The sequence below is a fragment of the Scleropages formosus genome, chromosome 22 (assembly GCF_900964775.1).
Source record: "Scleropages formosus chromosome 22, fSclFor1.1, whole genome shotgun sequence".
Lineage (NCBI taxonomy): Eukaryota > Metazoa > Chordata > Actinopteri > Osteoglossiformes > Osteoglossidae > Scleropages > Scleropages formosus.
In genome coordinates, this window is record NC_041827.1 from 10,906,588 (window position 1) to 10,929,525 (window position 22,938).

Below are 22,938 nucleotides of genomic sequence, written 5' to 3' on the forward strand. Positions count from 1 at the left end.
TGTCCCAAGGGACTTGTCACTGAAAAGAAGTGATTCAAACTGAGCCGGCGAATGGCACTGTGCCACTTGTATGTGTGCGTGTGTGATTTGTGTGAGAGAGACAGAGAGTGGATGGAAGAAAGAAAGAAAGAAAGAAAGAAAGAAAGAAAGAAAGAAAGGGGGATTTCCTTCTCAAAGGGAACTATTTTCTCCACCCCATTTCAGACTCCCCGTCTGTCCCCCTCTCTGTCTCTCTGACAGACTCTGCCCGCTCTCTGGTCACTGGTCAAATAACACAGTGCAGTAAAATAACGAGAAGCACGCCGGTACAAGCAAGCAGCAGGAAACTCGACACTGGTGGACCACACACTTGCTGTTGAACTTTCGGAAGCCTTGGGAAGAATGAGGACTGCCCTGGTTACTGTGAACTATTTAAAGTCAAAACTTCAGTTGAAAATCCCTAAGGACAAGTAGGAAAAATTCTCCGGTCTGGATTATAAGGGGAAAAAAATAAGACGAAAGATGTCCTGTCTCAGCTGGATAGTGAAGACACTTTAAGAAAGATGGTAACTTGTTTATTTTCATCTTTCAGTTTTACATTGTTTTTGCCAGGGATTATGAATAGATTATCATTTAATCTTTCTCTTCTGCGGGAAAGGAGAAGAGTTTTGGGGGTGTATGAAATGTACAATTTACACGCTCTCAGTACCTTTTCACAGATGTTGAGATCTGTATTTTGGCAAACAGTTTTAATCAAAAGATTTTAGAGTTCTCTTGACGCTGCATAACAAAGTATCCTTCCTCTGTAAATTTTCAGATCTACCTTACATTACATTTCATCAAAAGTTTTCGGAATCATACTCTGCACCGACATCTAAGGTCATTGTCTTCGATCATGTCTTGGCTGTAACAGAAAACTTCCCAGTCTGTTTTGTCTTTGTTTTGTCATGGATGACTGAGAGAAAGGTGTTCATTTATATCAGCACTTTGCAGATGGGATAGAGCAGCATGGCCACATATTTGTGCAGGCAATGAATGAGTTGCCATATCAACAGACCACAACAGTCTTCTTTTGCATTGTAAATATAATGTGGATCATCTACTCAGTGATCTGGAAAAGGTCTCCCTTATACTTTAGTTAACTTCTAAGGTATTCAGACTTTCTGTGCGGCTGCTGCTGTTCACATTTCATCTTTTATCTCTGATCATGAGGAAAACTGCGTTCTTTCATCAGAAGAACTTTAGAAGTTGAGATGCTTCTCAAGTCTGTAATTTCATGTAATTATACAGGATTTCTGTGTAAAGATAAAGATGCCACATAGTTGTTCAAATCGCTAAGAAACTCTGTGTTCCAGTGTAAAACTTGCATGCTGCTGACATGCCATCGCACTGATTAAGACTGAAGTGCACTGATTTAAAAATCTTATACAGTACATTCAGCATTGCAGCTTTTGAAATGAAAAAGAACTGCACATAGATTGCGAGTCTTAATGTGCAAAAATCCTTACGGTGCGGCACAATAAAACTCTTTCTTGTTGCATATTTGCAGAAACAATTTTGACATGTTATTTATGCAACTGTAATTATACGTACACGTTGTTGAAAGGGGGGCGCGGTGGTGTAGCGGGTTTAGCTGGGTTCTGCTTTCTGGTGGGTCTGGGGTTCGAGTCCCACTTGGGGTGCCTTGCGATGGACTGGCGTCCCGTCCTGGGTGTGTCCTCTCCCCCTCCAGTTTTACGCCCTACGTTGCCGAGTTAGGCTCCGGCTCACCGTGACCTTGCTTGGGAAAAGCGACTTCGGCCACTGTGTGTGCGTCTTGCTGAAAGCCTAATGAACATCAGTATTACAGGATTTGAAACCTGTAGCTTCTGGGTGAGCTAGTCATTTTTTAACCATTATGCTTATGGTGCCATTATTGTCCATTTAATATATTCATAGGAAAGTCTTCTTGTCTGAACTACTTCAACATTCTGAACAGGAGATTAATTTAAACTATTAGGTCCTACAAATGATGCTCACAATCATTTTATGTTGTTAAATAGGCCACTTAATTACTGCAATTAATATGCAGTTTGCAGGAGCTAGGATTACCATCTGGTGAAGATCAATATAATTGCATCTTACGTATCAACTGCTTCTATTTCACAGAACTGTAATATTGTCCTTTCTGTGCAGATTACAATATTTATGTTTAAAGGAATGAAAACTGTTAGGGTGGGCAAAAATCAAAGCTAGAGTCTGTAACCACAGAAACACACGTAGAGCTGATCCACAGAATAATTTTAGCTTCCTATTGTGCACATGATTTCACGACAATATGAATTTGAAAATCATGGCTAGCATTTCAGCTGAAAGCCTGTGCTATTAAAGGGAACCTATACTTAAATCAAATGCCTCTTATTGATATATCCCATGCTTGACGTCAGAACTCGCTTTCTCGCTTTCATAGTGATCACTGCACATTCTTGCTCTGTGGAACAGAATATGTTACTAGTAAAATATGTAACTAGCATAAATTGCTCAGTAACAGGTGGTTAGTTGCTGCTCCACTGGTTGTAAAACCATTTGTCAGCTGATGACAACTCACCAGTGTTAAACAATATTCTATTTGCATCTGTTTCCAGGCTGTCTTTTTATGAGTAGCCGTAGGATGTGATTCTTCTAAGTGAATTTTTTCCTTTTGTGATCACTGGCATTTAACCTTACAGCTACCAACTGTTTAAAAAATATGTTTTCTTCATCTGTAGGGCATCTCTGCTAAACAGCCAATACACATAGTTAACTGGGTCTGTAGATCCCCAGCTGACCGCCATAGAGAACACACATGGAAAGATGCAGATGGAGACAGCATAATTTTCTTATTTGTTTTGCCCTACAAGGAAAAATTCAAATAAGTGAGCAGCAGAATGTGAGCCTCAGGTATGTGACACATCGCAGAATCTCCCCATCGTGCCTGGGCTCCGTATCCCTCTGTGGGCCAGCTTTTGCACGGTGTGCTGCAACCCACCACTGAGAGGAGGCTGGAGGTGGGGTTTTTGGGTAGGAAAGGTGGGGGACATGGAGAATGAAAAACAGCACATACCCATTTCATCGGCATGCACATTTACAAGTGCCCGTCAGACAGCACAATACACACAAAAAACACCCTGACAGAGGGCATTAAATCACCACCAGGCTTGAATGATTCTCACATGGCTGAACTGTTTGCGCAAGGTTATAGAGGAAGCGAATGATGAGATACTATACAGTTGTGCTCATCTAAAATTACTCAGTCAACTAAGATACCAATAACAGAAGAGTTTAAAAAAACCTTGTTTGACATAATGCAACTTTGTAATGCATCATATATAGTTTTTTTTATATGCTTAAAATGGAATTTTATGTGAAGCATTTGTAATGAAATATTTAATGCGATGTCTCTGAATGAAAATGAAAACGTGTTGTTGCCCTCCGTAGTACTGGAGAGCTTTTCTTAGTTTTAAGACAGGCATAAAAAAGAACTTAGACAAAGGAGTTTGCATTCCGTATCGGTTAACTCTACAGGATGCCACAAAAAGCCGAGGCAGTATTTTCGGAATACCTTTCTCATTGGCTTGTGTGCCCGCTTCTGGGAACTAAAATAAGAACATGAAAGAGTTAAGGCACAGAAAGGATGCAGTTTTTCTATTCAGCTGCTCTCCCCATTGAGTGACGGGGAAAGGATCTCCAGTGGGCTGCTTAAGACCCCTGAGCCGGGCTTATGAGAGCCGCCGAGACAAAAACGGCACTGTCCTGCAGACAGGAGCTCAGTGGTGAGGAAACAAAGGGGGAAAGACAGGATGGAAGAGGATGATGGGAAAGGGCGCGAGGGGGGGCATCTTCATTATCGTACCGTAAGCTGAAAGTTTGTCAGTGTCTTTTATTTACTTGCAGTTGATTCGATAGCTGTGGACAAAAAGATAGAGGCTTAAGAGTACAAGAGCAATTCAGAGACGAGTACAGAGTATTTTCAAATGCAACAATATGTACAGGACACTTTTTCATCACATTTATGTCTGAAATGTGAAGTATACAAACCCATTTCCACTTAATGTCTATTGTATGTAGAACCATGTTGTTCCCTCTTATAAGGCACCATGGAAGCAGAAGGTCATGTCAATGACTTAGATGGTGGAGAAGTTATTTAGTTGGTAGTTTTGGGTGAGAACTGCTGATATAACTGCTTTGGAGAGTCAATGTCACCAAGCATCAGAGCCGATTTCAGTCAGAGCAGCAGCGGTAAACAAACTATCCAGGGTCCAGTGTGGATCGTAGGCATTTTATATAAAGGAAAATGGAAATGGAAAGAAGAGAACTTCCATACTGATTATCAGTCACAATTTGCTGTGATCAGACCAAGAGCTGAGGTTTAGGGTCAGGGTTAGCCCAGCAAGGAACGTAGGCTACTGACTAGCAGAGAGTGCTAGTCCACTTTAACCACATTTCTTGCACGTGGGTGTGGGTGGTGGCAGCCACACAGACCCGCACACTCAAGCGCCCGCTTCCAGCAGTAACAGGTTCTGACAGTTACATGATGATGTAATCTGCATCAGCTCTGCTTTTCCACTTCCATTAGAGTTCCATTAGAAAGGCCGAGTTAATGCGGCGCGACACATCGCTGTCTCTGACCCTTGTCCGCGTTCCATTTGCGAAACGCAGTTCTTGCGTCTTGTTGATGCAGACACACTACTCCCTCCGGGACACGAAGGCTTGTGCATCGCAGCGGAGTCTTTGCACGTTTCAGCCTGCTGTCCCCCCATTTTTTTCTTGAAAACAAGGACAGAAATCAGCCGGGGCAACGCCTGAACGGTGAACCTTCCCAGTGAGATTACATATTTTCTTAAAGTTCTCCGTGACTTTTTTTCATCGACCCAATTCTAACTCATGAATATTAATGAGATGAAAACTTTTAGCATACATTTAAGAAATTAGGTTGTGTGATTATGATTTAAAATATTGTGATTTAAAATGAGGGGGTGTGGTGGTGCAGCGGGTTTGGCCAGGTCCTGCTCTCCAGTGGGTCTGGGGTTCGAGTCCCGCTTCGGGTGCCTTGCGACGGACTGGCGTCCTGTCCTGGGTGTGTCCCCTCCCCCTTCAGCCTTACGCCCTGTGTTGCCGGGTTAGGCTCCGGTTCCCCGTGACTCCGTCTGGGGCAACCCCAGACCCACCAGAAAGCAGGACCTGGTCCAACCCACTGTGCCACCGCACCTCCCACATAATAATAATAATAGTAATAATAGCAGCAGCAGACTTAAAGAGGGGTAAGCTATACAGAAATGAATGTGTCTCCATCATGGATCTGTATTAGGACATGGAAAAATTCACCCAAAGCACTAGCATAAATTTTGTGCTATCTACAACATCTAGGAACAGAGTTTCTGCAATGCCTGGAAGTTTCCCCTGGGTGATTCTTATTTTTGTTTTCTCAGACTGACACTGAATCAGTTGTGCTAATAAATGTCTCCAATGATGCCTTTACTGCTCACGTACTGTATGCTATGTGTGGTGAAAACCCAGATTCTCTGCTTTGCATCTTCAGGACTCACTGTCTCTAGACACTTCCATCCAAAGTGCCCTATCTGTCCTGTACCCACCCTTCGAGGCCACGGCCCCCACGGTCCTCAGCCAGCTCTTCCAGGTCATCGAGGAGCAGTACAAGGGAGACGCACTCCGCTGCCTTCTCAATTTCCTCATCCCTGCCAAGCGCATCCTTGAGACTGTGCAGCAGGCTGCCTGTGTGAGTCTGTCCTGCTACTTGCTGCAGAACTTATAGCGATTAAACAGGAATGAAGACTCTGCTCTGGTATTTGTAACCCCCTGCTGAGATGGATATATTTTAATCCATAGCTTTTTCAAGTAATATTAAGAAATGAAAATGTTAACCCTTCTGATCTCAGGAGTATTTTTCTCTGGCCTTCTCACTTCCACTTCTATTCTTAGTTTCAGTTTTGTAAGAAATACTTTCAGCCTCTTTCTATGCTTTTGCTCATTGTCGATGCACACTATGCGAGCACTGTTCATTCTATGCGGAAGATACATCGGAAAAGCAATTCATTGCTTATCGTGGCCCGCAGGTGGAGTACTGTGACAGGCTGTTCCGCTGTGAAGGCTGGCCGCTGTGCCTGCGGGAGAAGGTGGTCGTCCACTTGGCTCCCATCAACCCCTTGCACCTGGGCCCGGGGGACTTCTACCTGCAGGTGGAGCCCTTCCGCAACCAGGCCGCCCGTATTGTCCTCAAGAGCCTGCTTGGAGAGCAACAGGAGGTGGAAAGGACAGCTGTTCCCGAGACCTCCTATCCCTGTATCTTCACCGAGGAGTGGTTGACGGGCGTCAACAAAGGCCGCCACGGAGCACCACTGCGCTGCTGCGTCCTGTGCACTGATCAAGGCATTGTGAAAGTGCCGTGGGTGCAGGTGGCCAAACCGGAATTTGTGGACAAGCCAAAGGCCACGGCTTCTAGCACCGCTATCAAGGAGCACCTCCGGGGAGATCCTGAGCCTTCTCCGAGTCCCTTCTCTGTGGAGACAAGGATTCTGCCAGCCAAGGATGGCATTGCTGTCTCAGTGCGACTTGTGGACAGCAGCTGCTCCAGGCTTGTCAAAGTGGACCACGACATGCAAGCAGGAAAGCCAGTCAGTCAGATGCCTCCCAGCTCCTGGGACAGCCATAGAGACCGTGAGCTGGAGGGAGAATATGTGGACCTGGTAGAGTTCACTGAGGAGAAAAAGGCACTAGCTCTGGGTAGGATGAGGACACAGTCCCAACAATATGCCTTCAGACCCATCAGAAAGACTGCTCCTGCTCCTCCTGAAGACTCCACACCTCACGTACAAACTGTCAAGTTCTCAGAGGAGCTCTGCACACCCTACTCTTTGAGGAAGATGAGTCAGGACTCCAGATGGCACCGGGACTCATATATGGCAGCGCTACAGAACCCCATCATCTTTGGGAGCAAGTTGCTAGTGCCACATCCCTCCGGCACCGGCAGGAACCCGGGTTCTGAGAGTGAGGCACAACCGCTTAACCAGCACCAGCACCCTGGACACACTCAAAGTCACAGTTCAATGAGGGGTCCAGGCACAGACTCAGGGGCCCAACCCCCTTCCCAATCCACGTCGATAGAAACTTCCAGAAATTTCCCAGCAGCACAAAGACTGCACAAAGGTGTCAGAAGCAACAGTGATGAGTTGTTTCCAGTCCTCAGCATAGTAGAAAGTGAAAAAGGCACTACATTTGGACTAGTTTCCCCAAAATTAGAGAGACGGAGAAACGCAGAAGAAGGTGAGAAAAAATGAATGTTTATGTTTACATCTTTTGTCTTTTACCTTCCTACATGCCCTGAAACCAAAGTCACTGCAAACTTCAACCCAACTTAAAAAAGCTCACCGTTTGGAGCACTGTCTAAATATACCCTGGTAAAAGTAATAAAATAACAATAATCAGGCCATCCATTAGGACTCCATCAGATGCCAGCATAGTACACTACAGCCATGTTTAATTATGTGATGGGGTCCATCCTGTCCTACAACTTCTCATCAAAGTGTTAAACCCTGTAAATAAATACCATATTCTACAGCCTCCAATTCACAGAACGGAACTGTAATTTCATACGTACCAATAAAGAGTAAATTACTTCTGGGATTAATATTGCTCTAACGAGGAGGTCATCTGTGGTACACAGGAGCGCCGTTTCAGCCCCTTCTGGGATTTTCAGCTCTACCTGACTGATACCATACATGGACTGTCAGAGGACAGGAGGCGTCACACTGCGAATCTCAGAACTGATGTGGAAGCAGACGTTTCCCAGCATTTATTTCTTATTTGTTTGTCTCATTGTTTGTTTTTTGTACGTTTTAATACAATCTCCAGAATGTACCGGCTCACGCCTGGTCGCTCCTCGAACTGAGAACACACTGAGTGCCACATCACCCTCAGAGTGGATTAAAAAACACAAAGTGTGATTTTGTCCCCTTTCTTTCAACATGTCACCCAAGCGTGCGTACCTCAATCACTGACCCCACGCTGCCCTCTTGGTGGACATGGAAACAGCGCTCAGAGTGTGAAAAGCTGCACGTCTCAGATTCCCGCCTGCTCCTCCAGAAGTCCCCACAAGTGCAGCAGCTCACTCCTGCAGCTGGGACTTGCATGTCTCCCAGGTAAGACATCTGGCATAGCATATATTTGTTAAAGCATGCTATCCTCAGTAGTCCCACTAACAAATAATGCTATTTCTTCACATGTGTGCATCTTCAAACGCCTAATGTGTGTCTGATGGCAATATAAATATTGACATCTACCAAAACACACACACACACACACACACACACACACACACACACTGTCTGAACCGCTTGTCCCATATGGGGTTGCGGGGAGCCAGAGCCTAACCCGGCAACACAGGGCATAAGGCTGGAGAGGGAGGGGACACACCCAGGACGGGACACCAGTCCATTGCAAGGCACCCCAAGCAGGACTCGAACCCCAGACCCACCAAAGAACAGGACCCGGTCCAACCCACTGTGCCACCACGCCCCCCTCATCTACCAAAACTTGTTCTTTTATTAGTGTACTGTTTAATCTGAAGCACTAACAATGTGTGCCATCCTAAGGCAGCAGAATGGACCATACTGTGGATGTTTTATGCCTCTGTCCTCCAGGCAGCAGGGACCGGACTGGCAGGGCCGTGGTGGAGCTCTACGGGGACCACAAGGGCTGGCGGTCCCCCCTTTTCTCCAGCAGAGGACTCTGCAGCCTGCTGCTCTACTACCACTCCATCATCAGGTGCCCTTTTAGACTCTTCCTACCTCTGTTAAATCCCACCTCTGTAAGACAGCCTCTGTGACATAGGAGATGCTTTGTACAAAACTGCCCACTGCTGTCCTCCTGGATAGAAGCACCCAGAAGTGGGTGAATGTACCTTTTATTAACAGTGTGAGGTTTGGATGAAAACAAACTAATTATCAGACAAGATCATTTCTCAATAAAGATATAGATATTCATCAGTGTAGACTACAAGGACACATAAATATGAAAAAAAAAGTTATCTGGAAAAATGAGCTTACAAAATTTCAAGAGTAACGCATTTACATGAAATTATAATTTTTATAATTTCTTTTATAATTATATTTAATAATATAATTATAATTAGATTATATTTGTGGACCAGGGTAAGTGTGATTGTAACATGTCACCACAAGGGGGCACCATGTCACCTTACAGCAGGGGTCTCCAACCTTTTTTGTGAGTGAGGGCTCGCTGAAGGGATAAAATAGTCTACAGGGCTACGTGTTTGATATACTCAAAAAATATATAATTTGTTATAATAAATATAAACACAATGGTGCTTTTTCAACTTTCAATTAACAACAAGCGAGAAAGCGAGCCGGCGCGCTAGTCAAGCTCCGCCTAAGTTAGTAGTAGTATCCAGCTGGCAAATCTCCGCTCCCTACCCAACAAAGTGGACGAACTTCTTCTCCTGTCCCAAAAAAATAAGGACTTCTTAAACTCTGCTGCTCTGTGTTTCACTGAAACTTGGCTGAATGAAGCCATTCCGGACAGCGCGCTACATCTGCCGGGCTTCCAGCTGTTCAGAGCGGATCGCGACGCGGAATCAGCGGGGAAATCACGTGACACGTGGCGGTGGGACTTGCGTCTATATCGAAGGTGGTGTACGGATGCGACAGCGTTGAAGAAGATGTGCTGTCCCGACCTAGAAGCGCTCTTCATCAACTGTAAGCCTAACGTTTCTACTCGCCGCGGGAGTTTTCCTCGTTCATCCTCGGAAGTGTTTACATTCCACCGCAAGCGTGCGTGAACGCAGCGCTGCAACAGCTGCTCAGCTGGCCAATCAGATCACAGACACAGAGCAACAACACCCGGACTCTGTTATAATCGTTCTCGGGAACTTTAATAAAGCAAATCTCTCCCGTGAACTGCCAAAATACAGACAGCACGTTACATGTCCCACCAGAGACAGTAATATACTGGACCACTGTTACACCACAATAAAGGATGCATATCACTCTGTCCCACGGGCAGCTTTGGGGCTCTCTGATCACTGCCTGGTTCATCTTATACCGACCTACAGGCAGAAACTGAAATCAGCTAAACCTGTAATAAGGACTGTTAAAAGATGGACTGCGGAAGCAGAGCAGGACTTACAAGCCCGCTTCGAGTGCACCGATTGGAGTGTCTTTGAGGCTGCTGCTAGCGATCTAGATGAGCTCACAGACTCTGTAACATCATATGTCAGTTTCTGCGAGGATATGTGCATCCCTACCAGGACTCGTTTAACATACAACAACGACAAACCGTGGTTCGCTGCAAAACTCAGACAGCTTCGTCAGGCCAAAGAAGATGCCTACAAGAACGGGGACGGAGTCTTGAATAAACAGGCCAAGAACACACCGGCAAAGGAGATCAGAGTGGCTAAGAGAAACTACTCTGAAAAGCTGAAGAAACAGTTTTCAGCCAACGACCCTGCATCGGTGTGGAAAGGCCTGAAAGACATCAGAAATTACAAGACACCACCCCCCGGCACCGTGTCAACTCAACAACTGGTCGACGATTTGAATGAGTTCTGTTGCAGGTTTGAAAAACCCTGTCTCACACCCCACACCCATTCTGACCTTCTCTCCATGCATCCATCAACACCTCCAGCAACCCCACTCTTCCCCCCTCCTACACTTCGGTTCTGTGAAAAAGAGGTGTGTCGGGTCTTCCGCGAACGGAAGACAAGGAAAGCACCAGGTCCAGACGGCGTCTCACCGGCCTGCCTAAAAACCTGTTCTGACCAGCTGTCCCATATCTTCATGAAGATCTTCAACAGATCACCGGAGATGTGCGAAGTTCCTTCCTGCTTCAAACGCTCTGCCATCATTCCCATCCCGAAGAAACCCAAAATCACGGGACTGAACGACTACAGACAGGTTGCCTTAACGTCTGTGGTCATGAAGGCATTTGAAAGACTGGTGTTGGCCTAACTGAAGGACATCACTGGACCCTTGCTGGACCCCCTGCAGTTTGCTTATTAAGCAAACAGGTCTGTGGATGATGCAGTCAACATGGGATTGCACTACAGACTCCCTTGACAGTTTGCCATCCGAGAACAATTTCTTGTGTTTTGTCAAAAAAAAAAAAAACGCAACCTATGAAGCTTCCGGTTGCAGCCTGTGTGACTTTTAGCGGGTTTCTGGTAAAAAGTGATTGCTGCCTGCTTAATGTTGCTTTCAACTCATTAACTTTTTCTTTTCTAAGTGATGTACCTGGTGGATAATAAACTGCTGTTGAAGGTCTTGTGGAAGGAATCATTCTTGTGGCGAAAATCAAAACGTCTCTCCGCGCGTTGTGCCTCTCTTGGATACAGCGATGCTAGCCCGAGATGACGCATACACTTCTTTTGTGACGAGAAATTCTGTCTCTCACTCCTCGTCAAAGTAACAAGTCTTTTTGTTTTTTTTGCAGGACCTGGTGCACCATCAGCCATAATTAATCCTTTATTGTTTTTTGTTATAGTTGATTTCACCTTGTTTACGCCGTCAGCTCGCTACCGCCTCAACTCGCAGGAATATGCGAGAAACGTACGCTACGTACGTTAATAACATGCGTAAACGTCTAAATATTTAAATTTTTTAAATGATGATTTTATTTGACGTTTTAATGTTATATGAAATGTTAACAGAACACTTTTTCATTTTTTGTAAGTATAATAAAAAAACTAAAATCAATAATAAAAATTGAGCCTATTTACAGAACGTGCTTGGCGGGCAACTCACAGACTACATCCGGGCTACCAGGTGCCCGCGGGCACCGTGTTTGAGACCGCTGCCTTACAGATTTTCTTGCCCACTAAATCCATGCTAATTTATTACTGTACCTCTCCTCAGCACGACTGTAAATAAATCAGTGCAATAACTGCTGTTTGCATGAGTGCACGTGTTTAACAGTCAGGTTATCTCTGAGATGTAAACAACACAGAACTGGTGCCTTTTTTAATTTAAAAAATGAGTAAAGTACGTCAAGTAACAATATATTTCCTTTGCACAATGACTGAGGTATTTTTTTCTAGGGTATAATTACATTTACATTTACATTTATTCATTTAGCAGACGCTTTTGTCCAAAGCGACGTACACCTCGGCAAAAGTACAATTTATTCATTACATTGAGAGAAGGAGATATAGCTGCTGACGTGAAAGTCTCAAACAAACCTAGTTTGCTACCTACCACTTGAGGTTTATCGTTCAAGTAGGTGCATAAGACATAAGACAGACAAATCCCGATACCCACACCAATTTTTAATTTTTTTAAAAAATTTATTTATTTTTTTTATTAAATATTATAAGATACACAAATAAACAAGTACAATACCAGAGTAATGGCTGAATAAAGGTTGTATCTGGGGATGCTTCTGGAGTTACGATGCGTGAACAGTTACACCATAGATGAGCTGGAGAGCATAATGTAGGCTGAGGTTGATATTTCTCTGACTTATTTGTTTATGAATAAATGAATACATAAAATGACGGCTTCAATTATGAATACTGTACTTTAAAGAAAGATGGAAGGAAGCTCGTTTTTCTTCATGTCTTGAAAAGCCTAAGTTGCAATGACTGTGTTTATATACTTTCAATGAGGGGAACAAAAGGACTCTGAAGCTTTGGCCATTGGCGGCGAGATGTGAGCCTCTGACTGGAAGGAGTCTTGTTGAACACAAAGGCAAAGCTAGACTGTGGCAGGAGCACTCTGTCGAGTCTCTTAAAACCTGGAGACATGTTCTGTTTCATCAGTCAATGAGCCCTTCATCTGCACACATATTGTCTGGGTAGATATGATGGAGAATCACATGATGGGGAGGTTTATAAAGCGAGCAGTAGATAGCATAGCACTGGAAGAACTTAACTTGCAACCAAGGGTTTCAGCTTCATATGTCAGGTGGGAGTCTGCTTTAGTGTGCCAAAAAAAATTTAAAAAACCAAAAATGTTATCTGAATAAGGTGCTGTTGGATGAACGCACCTACCAAGCACCAAAATAATATGTAATAAAATATGAAGTGTTAAGGAATTTAACATGCTTTTTCATGCACAATCTCACTCTGTGCTACTCTTCCAGAAAGGAAGTTTCTGTTTTGGGGATGATGCTAGTGATGGATTCCAGGAAGAGGCCTCCACCTCCAGCATTTTGCAAGACACTGCAGATGCTACAGGTTAAAGAATCCACATGTCATCTATGACCACACACTGATGAGTGAGCACTGGGGAAGACATTTTGGCAGGAAAGCATCAGCAGTCTTTCTGGCAAAGACATTTTTTTCACTGCACTTAATCTTATGAAAAACGTCAGAAATAGAACCACCCTACATCCTGTTCTTGAGATTTACAAATTTATACCAGCTGTATCATATGCGGTAAGCATTCCCTTCTCCACAGTTCGTTCTCAAAAACATTGTTCGCCCTTTCGCTTGATTATACTTATTTTGAGAAAAGGCTGTGCTATCAAGTATTGAGTCTGGGGTATCAGTAATTTTTTAAAATGCTGTTTCTTTACATTTTCTGATTTAAAAGGATATGTTAAGTTCTGAGTCAGACACGAAGGGTCCTGTAATATTAATAGTGAAATAAAAAGCTGTGGAGACCAAATATGTTGGTCAGTTTTCACTTATTTTCAGAGAAAATTGGGAGTTATAATGCCAGTATTTTTGGCCATGACTGTACAGTTATTATCAATAAATATTTAGTAATGCAACACATTCACAAGCACACACACTAATTTAGTCACCAGTTCACTTGAAACACATAGGAGGAAACTAGAGAGCCTGGATGAAACCCAAGGAGACCATACAAACTTCACACAGACTGAGTCAGATTCAAATAAATATTGAAATCTAAATATTGTCTTTATTTAACTGTGACTAATAACAATTCAATGTCTTCGACTTGTTGCGTCAGGAGTGTGGTTCCCACGTCATCCACCGTGTCCTTATTCTTGTGGAGAAGGATACCAACCCGTGTCTGGAAAAGCTTCCTGAACTGCAGGTCTGATCACACTGAGTTTGTCCAAGGGTGTGGACAATGGTGCAAGTTAGGGTTTGACTATCTTAGTGGACATACTGTACCTTTGTATCGCATCAGATGGAGGTGGTGACATCGCTGAAGGCCCTGCATAACGTGGTAGAGCCGCACCAGCTGACATCATGCCTGGATGGCTCCTTCTTCTACAGCCACGCCAACTGGCTTCACTTCTATCAGGTGTGAAACTCACATCTAAAAATTTGCAGCAAAATAAGTTCATGTGTGTAAGCTAAACTGATGTGGGATCAATTATGCTTTATGGGCATGCAGCATTATTATGGGCAGTGAAAATTCAGTTCAGTTCAATTCAATTCGATTCATTTCAATTCAATTTATTTTTATAGAGCGCTCTTCTCACCAGGGCGACACAGAGCACTGAGCATCGTTCCAGCCGTTAGTTCACTGTCTGTGAATTAACTCATAAAATACTCAAATGTTTCACAATTGCTTTTTGCAGAAACTAGAGCCCTTTGCGCTGGACCTTCAAGAGGCAGTGAACTTGCTCCACAGGGCAATTGGGAAGTTGGACAGCATCACAAAGACTGACACGGTGCAGGTATGGACGTTTGCAAAGGGCCTTCTGGTGTTTCCAACAGCCAAGGTAAAGATTCGACACTGGGCCGATCCCGATTTTCACTATCCCTGTTTGCTGAGGCAGGATGTGCAGAGGTGTATTGAGGAACAAAGCGTCTTGATGAGGGAAGTGCTGGAGGACGCGCGGCTGGTCTTCTTACAGCGGGAAGGTGGAGCCGTCCTGGCCGGCTTGAGGAAGGAGCGGCTGCGATTCCCTCACTCTGAGGATTACTGGTAACCTTGTGGGGCACTTGATTACATCACTTGGGGAAAATCTGAGAATGAATAATCTCACTGCACGGGGGGCGTGTTGGTGCAGCGGGTTTGGACGGGTCCTGCTCTCTGGCAGGTCTGGGCTTCGATTCCTGCTTGGGATGCCTTGTAGCAGACTGGCGTCCCATCCGGGGTGTGTCCCCTCCCCCTCCGGCCTTGCGCCCCGTGTTGCCGGGTTAAGCTCCAGTTCGCGGTGACCGCGCTTGGGACAAGCGGCTTCAGACAGTGTGTGTGTGTGTGTGTGTGTGTGTGTGTGTGTGCGTGTGTGTGCGTGTGTGTGCGTGCCCACGCGTGTGTGTAATCTGACTGTAGAAGCACACTACACAGCTATGGTGAAATCTGGTTGATTTTCTAATTGCCGTACAGCTAAAATGCAGAGGCTGCGATTTTTGAACCGAGCCTGACTTTTATATTTAATACTTTACAACATTCTTATAACATTTCGAAATAACACCTCAGTAATTTTACTGTAGAGGGGGTGCGGTGGCGCAGTGGGTTGGACCACAGTCCTGCTTTCCGGTGGGTCTGGGGTTCGAGTCCCGCTTGGGGTGCCTTGTGACGGACTGGTGTCCCGTCCTGGGTGTGTCCCCTCCCCCTCCGGCCTTACGCCCTGTGTTACCAGGTAGGCTCCGGTTCCCCGTGACCCCGTATGGGACAAGCGGTTCTGAAAGTGTGTGTGTGTGTGTGTAATTTTACTTTAAGGGGGGTGTAAGGGGTTTCAAAATTCCAAAACACATAAAAATATATTGCCACTATTAAAATAATGAAGGAAAGCAATAGCGGTTTTATAAATGTTTAAGTAGCTATACTGTAAAATGTATTTGTGTTAGTGGTGTGATGCTCGTTATTTATCTAGCACTGAGGCTTCTTCGGACTATATGAATTGCTCACGTTGCTTTTTCAGATAATAGCATGTGGACAATTTACCTCAAAACAAAGGAAAAACTACCAAAGAAATGCTGATTATATTACTGAAAGGTGTATAGGTCTTGAGGAAAGTAATATAAAGAGTGATGTAGTGCTACAGGACAGAACAACAACAATAAGTCACACTATAAACCCCATCCATTCATCAATTAACACTTCTCCAGCGCAGGGTTGCAGTGGTCTGGAGCCTATCCTGGTAACATAAGACATGTAACATGGCACACCCTGGGCAGGATGCCATTCCATCACAGGGAATCACACATAAACACTCAATACAGGCAATCTAGAGTCACAAGTTCACCTGAAACACATACTTTGAGCATGGCGTGGGACCTTGGCAACTGGTGTAAAAAGATACATACTTGGGGAGAACATGGAAACGTCGTATGCACTGAGTCTGTCTCAGTCCCAGATTTGGACTGATGGATATGCTTCCCGCTGCGTCACTGTGCCACCCCAAAGCATTAAAATGTACATTATCTACTTTGTTACTGGAGCATTTTGTTTAAAGGAAAAAATAAACAGTAACGGATTTACCCTGTATGTTTACCCTGTATCTCTCAAAGAGAAAGTCAGCAACGGTCTTCAGTGTGTCTCATTTTTGCTGTGCAGAAGAATAATTTTAGCTTTGAAGGGGCTCAGGCACAAATACTGCAAAGCTGAAGACGCTTCACCTGACTGTCCCTCTGCTTCAGCGATGCCATGGACTCAGTGACCGGCCTTTACAACCACGTGGAGGAGCAGGTTCACTTGCTTGTCATGAAGTCCAATGAGTCCATGCAACACCTGGAATTCCTACTCAACTTCAGAGACCTGGAAGGCAGATTCAAGAAGGTACAAATGGTTTGTCTTAAACACAGATGAAAAAAAGTTCAAATTGGTTTTCCATATGTGCGCTGTCAAGTGAGATAAACAATGGCACAGCTTTATAGAGAATCTATTGCTGTGCCTTGAACAGCCCTGTTCTCTGCAGATTTGGGAGTGGTTCCGGTCGGAAGGAGAGAAACAGCTAAAGGAAGCCGATTCCATTGGGGAAAGTTTCGAGGGAGTGGACCAGACATTTCAGAGCTTCGGCGCCTTTCTTGCTCAGGCCACCGTATGTCTTGTTATTCCTCACACAGGGGGCAAAATGATACAGCAAAACAGACTAATGAAAAATCTTTTTGGTGACAAAAATAATCGTCTCTTTATTGTGTCCCTCTTGGAAAGTGTATTTAAAGCTGCTGCTTTTCCTTTAGGAGCAAAAACAGCAGGTCGTGCAGCTCGTGGCCGCGGCAGAAAAGATTCAAGGGCTGTCCTATCCGGAGGCGGAGGCTTTCGGTGCAGCACTGCGCTCTTTCCGATCGAGCCTGGCTCACTTTTGGTCGCGGGCAGAGCGGTGCCACGCAGAGCTGGAGACCACGGTCCACTTACAGCAGTTCTGTGAAAAGGTCTGACAAAAGAACATACAGCAGGCGATACTGTCTTTCGCAGAATGACATTTTTGTCGGTGGAGACTTTTGTCGTTCTGATTAAGGACACATGCTTGTAATCTGAAGGTTGCTGGGTGTAGTAATGCACTTAATATGAACTGTTCCAGGAAAGTATCTGCCTGCAAAAACCGGTTAATGTGTATTTTTCCTTTTTTCAACAACTTCAGATAAGGAAAATGACACAATGTAATTGTATTGTAAAGGAAATTGCTGCTTTCTTTGGCTCATAATTACCTGATCATTTTAGATAAAAGCTTAAATTGTGATAAAAACAATGAATAATGATATCATTAATGTCTCTGTCTCAGGCCACATCATTTGCTGAAGAGTGTAAAGAATATCTGGAACAGCTTAGTTCCTCTGATACGATGTGTCAGAGCACGTTGCAAAACTATCAGGAAGGGCTTCGTGAATTTTCAGAAGAACAGTTCCAGTATTTCGGGAACCACGAATGCACTCTTAAAGACACCGCAGGAATGCAGATTTGTAGTCTGGCCTGGCTCAAGTGCCAGGAGGTCAGGCAGATGCTGGAGGACAGATTACAGAGCTTTGTTCAGGTCCAGCAGACATTGGCTGAAACACCCGGCCCGAGCAGTTGTGTGATGGACGAGGCTGTTCCTCCGGTGCTCTCTCTGAGCACAGCCGCAGCCAGCTCCACGCACGCTTTATGTAACATGGGGGAAAGGTTAAAGACCGTGGCTGGGAACAGAAGCTGCCGCATTGAGGAAAGTGATGACGTCGCTGCCTCTTGTTTCAAGATCACTTTCAGGCCTGACGGAAAAGCAAGCGAATTAACAAAGAGCTCTGCAGACTCCAGGGAGCCCGTCCAAATTCATGGAGGAAAAGAGGAAAATCGTTCCCCAAAAAGACTGAAAGAGCACACTGCGGTGAGAGGTGGCCCAGGGGCCTGGGGAGAAGGTGTCATGGGCTGCAAGCGCTTCCCACGGCATCAGGTTGCAAGCAGGTCCACGAGCGAGAGCTCGGAGTCGGGGAAATCTCCCTGGCCTGAAACTGTGGGCTCTTCCACAACACATGATCATGATCATGCCCAACGCTGTTCGGAGGACCGCCGAGGTGCTGGTGGTGGGAGCGGTACCAATCAGGAGCCCCTGGCGTGGACTGACTATCCCACCACTCCCAAGTGTGAGGAGACCATATCACAGGCTACTGCTTCAGGAGAGAAAAGCAGCATTAGTGTTTTGTAAGCCACAGCTCCTCAAGTTTTATATTCTTATCAAAACCATTTATGGAGATTGCTGTCTGCTGCCATGGAATGTTTCATTGTCAGTTTTTTCCTTCTATTAAAAAGCTTATTCCGAACTCACACAGGAACATATTGTACCGGGTATTTTAATTACAAAAGCATTATGAAAAACACTTGAGCATTCTTTAAGTACTGCAGTGTTTTTCTTGGATATTTTCATGGATTTAACTGACACTGTTGAGAATATGGATGCCAACTGAGAATTTAACTGGCCAGTATAATTTATGGTGCACGTTGCAGAAGGCTCCGGCGAATTGTGAAGGAGCTGCTGCTGACGGAGAAGGAGTACGTGCGCTCGCTGGGCTATGTTGTGACCCACTACTGCCCCTTGCTGGAGCAGGCTGACGTACCCCAGGATCTGCGGGGTCAACGCGGACGCCTCTTTGGCAACCTGGAGAAGCTGCACGACTTCCACCGGCACGTCTTCCTCAGGGATCTGGAAGCCTGTCTCCACGAGCCACTCCGCGTGGGCCGCTATTTTCTGAGACACGTAAGCCACCCCTCATGGCTCCTGCGGCACACAGGCCAAAGTGTCACCTTCATTTACCTGCAATATAAAAAACCTCGTTGAATAAATGTTTCACTTACCATGAGTTAATAATGAGGCTGAAGTGATTGTCTGTTTCATCAAGAGTCTAACAGGTTCTCTTCTCCTGGTTTGACAATTTAGAGGGAGAAGTTTGGGCTCTATGCGCTCTACAGCAAGAACAAACCCCAGTCTGATTCCCTGCTTGTTCATCATGGTCAGGAATTCTTCAAGGTCTGACCTTCTTGCTAAACATGAAAAATGTGGTAAAAACTGTAAACTGTTTGTATGTTCCTTTATCGCCCTTTGGACTTCAGTCTCTGATGAAAAGCACATGGCTTATTTAGTGTAACAGGCAATATTTACATTTTCAGCTTGTGGTTTCCATGCTATTATTAACTGATGGTGGGAATTGCTGCTGTTGTTGCAGTCACTGTGACACCATGGCCTCTTGTAAAGGTTTTCAAACATCTTAACTGGCTTCTTATTTCTTCTCTGAGGACAGCAGAAACAAGTGGAACTGGGAGACAAGATGGACTTGTCATCATACTTGCTGAAGCCCGTGCAGAGGATCAGCAAGTACAGCCTGCTCCTACAGGACATGCTGAAAGAGTGCGAGACACAGTCACACAGCGAGAGAGGGGAGCTCCAGGCTTCACTGGAAGTCATCCAGTTCCAGCTACGTCATGGAAATGATCTCCTTGCTATGGATGACATTCAGGACTGTGATGTAAGGGAGGATCCGATGGAAAGGAATCTAAGAAGAACATGCAAAAAGGGTTAAAAAAATTGGGGGAAAAAACAATGCAGGGTTGTGGTGAACATTAACAACTCTCTCGTCCTTTCTTCTCTGTAGGTGAACTTGAAGGAACAAGGTCAACTTATTCGGCAAGATGAATTTCTAGTTTCCTTCAGGAAGAAAAAGTGTTTCCGCCACATTTTCCTCTTCCAGGACCTTATCCTCTTCAGTAAGACGAAGAAAACAGAAATGGGGAATGATGCATATATTTACAAACAGTCTTTCAAGGTACAGAACCATATTTAGTATATAGTCCACATGCCCAATGGGGTAATTATAATGATCTGAGATATTGAAACTCTCATGCTGTATTGGTGTAGACCTCTGAAATAGGAATGACACACAACTCTGGGACCAGTGGGCTCTGTTTTGAGATATGGTTTCGCCGGAGGAAGTTGCAAGACACCTACACCCTGCAAGCCGAAAGCAGCGAGGTGAAGGAGGCCTGGACTAATGATTTAGAGCACATCCTGTGGCAGCAGGCCGCACATAACAGAGGTCAGAATTCATAAGTCTACAACTGGCAATCTGCACATCATGAAACTCAAGATAAAAAATATCTCAAAGGTCACAAAACTACATGATAAATGGTCTGTAGTTTTTCTGGTGAGGATGTTAAGAGCCCTATGTTTTATTTGTGGCAGAGATAAGGATGCAGGAGAGGGTGTTCATGGGCATTGGTGACAAACCTTTCATGGATATTCAACCTAGTGATGCAGCCATCAGCAACAGAGCCATCAACTGTGTCCTAACAGGAAGAGGTATGATAGGACATGGGGATGGATCGAGGTTTTCTTAATATTTCTCTAAAGCAAAAGAACAGCTTATACATGTAGACTGCTGGTAAATGTGAATCTAAGGATTCTGAAGTGACTTTATGAAAAGGGAACTTTGCTTACATTTTCTATTCTTGTTCTTCTCCCAGAACCCAAGATGTCATCTTCTTCTGGGGTTTGTAGGTCTAAAGAGAATGACATTTTGCCAAGGCCTAACTCTATTGGGTATGGCAGCAGTACTTCATCCTCTGGCAGTCAGTCATCATCCTCTTCTGGCCGAGGGTCCCTCTCTCTCAACGGCTACCTTAGTGGCCAGTATTGGAAAGGGACCAAAGGTCCTATGGAATCTCCAGCTCCCAGGACTTTGGAGGAGGATGATCTGGATAATGAAAATGAGACGCATTTGCTAAGTTAGTCTTCCTGTGAATAAAAGTCATGAAGCACTTGATTTAAACTGCAACAGAATGCAATTTAGTTCAGGAGAACTAAATGTCTTACTCATTTTTTGTGCCACAGTTGGCAGCTCTGAATCCTCTGGGGCCAGTGTGAGTGACTTTAGCAGCTCAGACCACAGCTGCCTGTCTGCGATTGGTGGGGAGGTGGAGGACTCGTCGTCTGTGTCCTCAACATTTCCCTTCAAAGCTGGCCATGTCCATAACACACAGCCCAGTTGCCAGAAGTGTGGTTCTCCTGAGCTGGGCCCAAAAAGACTCCCAACTGCTCCAAATGCACAGATTCTGTCAGTTTGGAAAAGTAAGTTACAGGTACTCACCATTTTTACTGTTACAGTTTGTTTGAACAATACAGCTACACCAGGAATTTTGAGGTAACTGCTTTGCTGCGTATCAGATATACACTCAAACAATCTGGATTTTAGTTTTAGATGAAACCGAAAATCAAGCAGTTATAAATATCAGTGATGAACAATAGCTGTGAAAAAATTGTTTGTATCACACACATGGGTCTGGTTTTTTGATGACACAGGAAAAATTGACTTGTTCAATCTTTGACAGCCTGTATCAGGTTTTCAGGATCATAAATCACACACGATGTCCTTGTTGTCGTTGTCCTTGTTTTCATCAGGTTAAAAGGAAGACATGGACTGAAGTCTGAAATGTCTGTTCAGCTGGTGACTTTGGGCCCACCAAAACTAAAGGTCTCACCAATGATAAACTTTGAAGAAAGTATGAACTCGTCATCGCACTAGTGATTCAGATCTTTTTAATTTTCCATTTTGGTTAAGTATATGCCTGCTCTACTGTGTTATATTTTCTAGTTTATTGATCAGTAATTATATGTTCTGTTTTTTTTAATAGAATGAATTCAATAAAAACAGTGAAACTGGGCATTGTAGGAGAACATGAGAGAAGAAAAGGTTTTTGTAACTTTCTACTGTGCTGTAAAAGAGAGAAAAGATTTTCCTCCAATGTGTTTATTTGACCTTCCCACTAGAATCTAATGGGCCATTAATGTTTTCAGCACAAAACATATGTTGATAAAACTTCTGGGAAGTCGTAATTTTCAGTTGTAACATGCCCGGGAATTTGAAATGTCAAACGTACTTTAGTTGAGCGGTAACATCATTAGTCACGCTCCAGATTGTGCCCCAACTACACAGACTTAGCAGGAATCCATTGGAATAGGGTTTAAAAGCAGCACTATCATCGCTCTCAGGTTACGGAATCTCTCAGAGACAACTGTCCACTCTACTCTCTCCTGTGGCCCACGACTCTTCACTCCCCACTTTGACTATGTCTTCAGATTCACCTGCTGAACGACGTTTGCACCTTGGTTCCTAAAACTTCTTCCATCTCTGACCACAGGTCTTGTCTTGCCCTGCAATCATAAATAAAAGTCCACAACAACTGGGTCAGACCTTTTGCCTTCCATCTCGTGGTTGTGACAGTCATGTTTTGTGAAATATTTCCCATGCTACAAAATTACAGAGAAAAGGTTTGTGGGCTTTGAAAAACATTAGCGAAAGTACTCGAGTTTCATAATATATTTATGCCAAATTGCTTATTCTTATTAGCATAATGTCAGTGGCTTAGATGATGTGTATTAATTACTACAGAGAACAAACATATGTAATGTGTTGCCTTAGGTGTTCACTTGTCATAGGTGATGTGTTCATTTTGGCATTGGTGTTATGAATATTTTTCATATATATTTTCTTAAGTCCAATTTAAAGTTTTTGAAAGGGAACATGTCAGTGAATATAAGATTTTGCAACAAACCAACTATTTTTTTAAATCTGAATAT

At 44.2% G+C, this 22,938-nt stretch overlaps 1 protein-coding gene across 1 annotated transcript; it reads left to right on the plus strand.

Annotated features, from left to right (window-relative positions):
- Nucleotides 1-504: 504 nt before the first annotated feature.
- On the plus strand, nucleotides 505-21,883 carry LOC108918304 (uncharacterized protein KIAA1755-like). The gene is made up of 24 exons (XM_018725423.2): nucleotides 505-545; nucleotides 5,537-5,734; nucleotides 6,072-7,278; nucleotides 7,992-8,153; nucleotides 8,655-8,778; nucleotides 13,108-13,201; nucleotides 13,944-14,030; nucleotides 14,127-14,243; nucleotides 14,524-14,622; nucleotides 14,725-14,873; nucleotides 16,535-16,673; nucleotides 16,813-16,935; nucleotides 17,078-17,269; nucleotides 17,620-18,512; nucleotides 18,688-18,714; nucleotides 18,816-19,065; nucleotides 19,246-19,335; nucleotides 19,607-19,831; nucleotides 19,958-20,128; nucleotides 20,221-20,398; nucleotides 20,545-20,661; nucleotides 20,868-21,086; nucleotides 21,193-21,415; nucleotides 21,760-21,883. Exons 1-24 carry the CDS (start codon nucleotides 543-545, stop codon nucleotides 21,881-21,883), a joined length of 5,211 nt encoding a protein of 1,736 aa, XP_018580939.2. The 5' UTR covers nucleotides 505-542.
- The last annotated feature ends 1,055 nt before the right edge of the window (nucleotides 21,884-22,938 follow it).